Source organism: Polyodon spathula, chromosome 59, assembly GCF_017654505.1.
Source record: "Polyodon spathula isolate WHYD16114869_AA chromosome 59, ASM1765450v1, whole genome shotgun sequence".
Classification (NCBI taxonomy): domain Eukaryota; kingdom Metazoa; phylum Chordata; class Actinopteri; order Acipenseriformes; family Polyodontidae; genus Polyodon; species Polyodon spathula.
The window spans coordinates 1,059,622-1,064,450 of NC_054592.1; the positions used below are offsets into that span (position 1 = coordinate 1,059,622).

Genomic DNA, 4,829 nt, shown 5'->3' on the forward strand with positions numbered 1-4,829 from the left:
CTCACTGGAGTGTGTAACACACATCTACAATCATTGTCCCCAACCCTACACTGTAGTAGGGTTGTAACGATGCACTAATGCAACAGCACACTAATATTATGATACAAATAATGCATCACAACACACGTGGTGGTCATCATGAGCTGCGTGTATGATGCATAATATGATCAAATTATTGATTTAGTGACAGATTATTTTGTAAAGACAAAAATATAATGCGTTGGGGAGAGTGTGCTTATACCAGCTATAAAAAAAAAACAAAAACAGTTCTTCATTCAAGAAGCACACAGTGAGCTAGCTGTGGTCCTCCATTCCGATACGTCAAGTAAAGATGAATCGATACACAGTGAATCATTACCCCCTAATGATAAACAAACAGGTGCGGGATGAAAAGAAGACTCCCATTGGGTAGCACTTTGATCCATTCCTAGTTTTACTATGAGTTTAATAAGACACACCTGAGCTTGTTCCCTAGACACTGTGGCTAATCAAGCTTGTAATAAAACCCTGAAAAGGTAAAACTGCTGTGCAATAGGAGTCTTACTTCCATCCCTGAGGTGTGTGTTTGTCTCAGTTGTAACTGCTGTCTGTTTATTTGATTTGCGCAGCGATGGAGAGTGCAGACCACCCCTACTGGCCTCGCTCCCTGTCTATCCCGGGGTACAGGCCCAATGACCGCAGCATGGCTGAGATCCTGACCTTCCTCTTTTCCGTGTCGGGGGCCCTGCTCCTTGGGACCTGGCTGCTGTCGGGCTGGGCTGGCCCGAGACTGAGCACAGGGCGCAGACTGGTCCTGTGCTGGTTCTCAGTCTGTGGCTTCATCCACGGAGTCATCGAGGGCTGGTTCAGTCTCTTCCACCTTCAGATCCCCGCAGACCAGCACTTCCTCTCCCAGCTCTGTGAGTGAGTCTGTTAACCGGGGTCTCTTCACTGCTCTACAACAGGCCCTACTGGCCAGGCATCCGTTGATCTTAAAGCAGAGGCTTGTATGCACTGCCGAGCTCCTGGGTGTACATAGGTGACTTGCTTGGGAATCGGAGGACGCCCACTGACCCATTAGTTCTCTTGAGTTCTTGTGGGGAATTGATGTGCTGATGGGTATTCTAAATTGGAGATGCTATTTATTTATTTTTTTTTTTTTTTTACAAAAGACAGTGATGTTTACTTTAAATCTCTCTAAACAAACAATTCCAAGAAATCAATATCTTTTATACCAATACAAGACGAATTCCAAATAAAAAAGGGGGCATTCAGCCCACTGTGATCATCCGGTTGCCATAGCTGATTGATCTCAAAACCAGAAAGTCTGAAAGAATCCCATTGTTAGTGTCTCTCTTTTTATTATTCTAGAGTAAGCAATGTAAAGCAGGACTTCATGATTTTCTTTTACTCTGTTTTCAGGGAAGGAGTATTCCAAGGGGGACAGCAGATATGTCATGTGAGTCAAACTTCTACTTCAGCAGCTTGCTGTAGGATCGTAAGAGTCTGCTGTAAAGATCTAGTGGAGTAGTCACTGTAGAGTGTGTTGGATAACTGGTTGGGATTGCACAGGCCAGGGTTGAGTCAGTTTGTATTTTTCTCAATTTCAGTTCCATTTCCAGTTCCTTTGTAAAACAAATTCCCATTCCCTTAATCAATTCCTTTTATGACATAGGCTTTATTGAGCAAACAGATGTACAAATTGTCAAACACGTGCAACTGGCAGGTACGGTTGACAAGTTGTCTGTCTGTTTGCTCAATAAAGCCCAAGTCGTAAATGGAATTGGAATTGAATAAAAGGGGAACTGGAATTGGGATTTAGAATTGATTTTAAAAGGAACTGGAGAAGGAACAGAAATTGAAAATAAGGAATTGACCCCAACCCTGGTCCAGGCAGGTATCAGAAAGGAACAGTGTACTGTAATGATTGCTTAAATTTGAGACAACAATTTCAGGAAAAAGGCTATAGGTCACACCGGTGTATATCACGCCCCCCTTTTTAGGACCCCCTAAAAATACCTAGAAAATAGACTTATACAAAGGTTTTTACAGTAACTGATTTTCGACCACAATGTCTTTTATTTAGCAAATCCAATTGAACGTTCTTAATTATTAATTTCTGCCCAATTCAGAGCCTCATAATTGCACTAACTACCCAGTAACACATGCTTTTCTGGCACAGAGCTCAACTAAAGTGCTTCAGTTACGTTTTGTGAAATATCAGAATCTAACTGGATGGCTACTAGCTTATTAATAATAGAATGACTGTGTCCTTTCAACTCTGCCAACCCGCTGGATGTTCAGTGCTGGCAGTTGGGATTCTCCAGACAAGCTCAAAGCAGCGCAAAGCTGAAAAATGATCTGAACGTGTTGGAGAAACAAAACCCAAGAACCACTCAGAATGATGGTAACCCTCATGAAGTAGTAAGGGCAATTACTTGATCGTTCTGAATTTGTGAAGTTCTGAAAGAAACATGTATTTAAATGTTAAAACATGGCATCTCGTGCTAGGTAAATTAAAGTTCCCAGTCTGCTTGCCTTGTCTCCCAGGAAATATGTTACACCCCAGCAGTGTGTTCTAAGTCAAAGCATGTTAATGGCTCCAAATGTCATGTCAGTCAATAAGGAAGCAGATGGTTTGTTAATGACAGGAAAGAAGATCTGCAAACAAAGATCTATTTTATCTAGTGCAGCACAGGTATGATTTATTTTAAAACTACACATTTGAGACCTAATATAGTATAATTAACACTCTCTCTCTCTCTCTCTCTCTCTCTCTCTAGAGCTGATAACTTCACAGTGTGCATGGAGACAATCACAGCTTGGGCGTGGGGTCCTCTCAGTGTGTGGACTGTCTACGCCTTCCTTCAACACAAACACTATCGCTTTGTGCTTCAGCTCGTCGTATCACTAGGTAAGAGGGAGCAATGGAGGAGGTGCGGTGCATCGGGCTCCAAATAAGGACTGAACTGGAGTCGGTGTCCAGTGTGTCTTGTGGGCTTGTTCCAACAGAGTGGGGACAGGGTTATGGGGAGTGGGAGCAAAGGAGGAGGAGGGGTCTTCGGGCGAGAGAGAGAGGATGGGGAGCTATATTTGACTAACCAGTCTCTCCCTCTCTCAAGGCAGCTGTATATCCACCCCCCTTTCTCTCTCTCTCTAGTCAGACCTGTATTATACTAACCAGTCTCTCCCCCCTCTCTCTCAGGCCAGCTGTATGGGGACGTGCTGTATTTCTACACAGAGTATCGGGAGGGTTTCTCTCACAGTGAGAAGGGACACCCCCTGTATTTCTGGTTCTATTTCATCTTCATGAACGCTCTCTGGATTGTGATCCCGGCTCTACTCATAGTGGACGCCTGGCACCACCTAGCAGCAGCTCAGAGTCATGCAGACAAATCCAAAGGGCCACGACAGAGGAGCCACATCGATTAGAGACACAAGAACAACACAATATGACGTAGTTTTTAATTTTGCTTTTGACCAAATGCCACCGGGATGGAGATATCCAAGCTGAGGAGAATCGCAGCAATTCAAACTGGTGTCAGTCTTATCTGACGCTTTCCTATTGTTGACTTTGGATATCTGCACCCCACTCAATCACAACATGTTGTTTCTCTAAAGAGGTTTGTGATTCATTACGGTATTTTGGGAACCCCTGAAGAAAAAGCATTGCAAGGAAAAAATGCCTCAGGTGTTACTTTTCAAATAACGTACCTGTAATTTTTCTTTTTATTGTTAACATCAAAATAAAGAATAAAGTGTAATGAATGAATAAATAGACTTGGTACCATGATAGTTTAAACAGAAATAAATAGTAGTATCACAAAACAATTCATAGACTGATATAGAAATCAGTGAAGGTAGTTGCCATGGCATCAAAAACCCATGAGTACCTCCACTGTTTATTTTCAAACACACTTTGCCTTGACAAAGGTGTGTAAACATACTGAAACATTTGGAAGTGGGCTGTTGAACTATTAAAAATGTATGTTCTCCCATCACCACAGAACCTAAACCTCTGGGTGGGTGAGGATCCCTCATGTCCTTTGTGTTTATTACCTGCAACATTAAGGCACATTTTAACAGGATGTAAGGTGGGTCTTAGCCAAGGATGGTTTACTGTGTGCCATGACCAGGTGCTGCGATGTTTGGCCTTAGCATTGGAAGACAAGCGTAACCTTCCATCAAAGCATTACAAACAAAAGACAATATTCCTCCGTCCAGGAGAGCAACCACCAAGAAGAGGTGTTAAAACCAAGCCTCACCCAGGACAACTGGAAGCTGCTAGAGACTGGAAGATTCTGGCAGATGTTGGTCAACGGCTTATTTTTCCACCTGAGATTGCCACCACTAACCTTCGAACAGACATTGTCTTGTGATCTGGATCAGCATGCCTTGTTCATCTGGTAGAGTTAACAGTGCCATGGGAAGATGCTGTGGATGAGGCGTATGAAAGGAAGAAACTTCGGAGAGTCCGGGTTTACCCAGTGGAGGTGGGTTGTCGAGGATTTGTGGCACACTCTACAGCTCTGTTTCTCAGAGATGTTGGGTTCAGTGGCCAAGAGTTGCGTCGCACAGTGAAGAACTTATCTGAAGCAGCAGAAAGGAGCAGCAACTGGCTGTGGTTGAAAAGGAAAGATTCGGGATGGGGATCTCAATAGAAAGAAAGCAACGCTGATGTACAGGTAAGTAAGCTGGGCTGAGCTGAGTGGAGGATGGGGGGGGGGTTGATTCTGGGACACCAGAATCACTGTTGAGCCCTCTTGAGGATGGAAGGTGCCACTTGAAGACCCTCAAGATGTACCCTGCTTAGCTCAATCCAGACGGTTGTCATGCTGATGCACTGGGGA

At 43.7% G+C, this 4,829-nt stretch overlaps 1 protein-coding gene across 1 annotated transcript; it reads left to right on the plus strand.

Annotated features, from left to right (window-relative positions):
- The first annotated feature begins 585 nt into the window (after positions 1 to 585).
- Positions 586 to 3,912, plus strand: LOC121307802 (EBP cholestenol delta-isomerase). Its single transcript, XM_041240081.1, has 4 exons — positions 586 to 899; positions 1,402 to 1,438; positions 2,763 to 2,893; positions 3,185 to 3,912. The coding sequence occupies exons 1-4, from the start codon at positions 611 to 613 to the stop codon at positions 3,409 to 3,411; spliced, it is 684 nt and encodes a 227-aa protein (XP_041096015.1). The 5' UTR covers positions 586 to 610; the 3' UTR covers positions 3,412 to 3,912.
- The last annotated feature ends 917 nt before the right edge of the window (positions 3,913 to 4,829 follow it).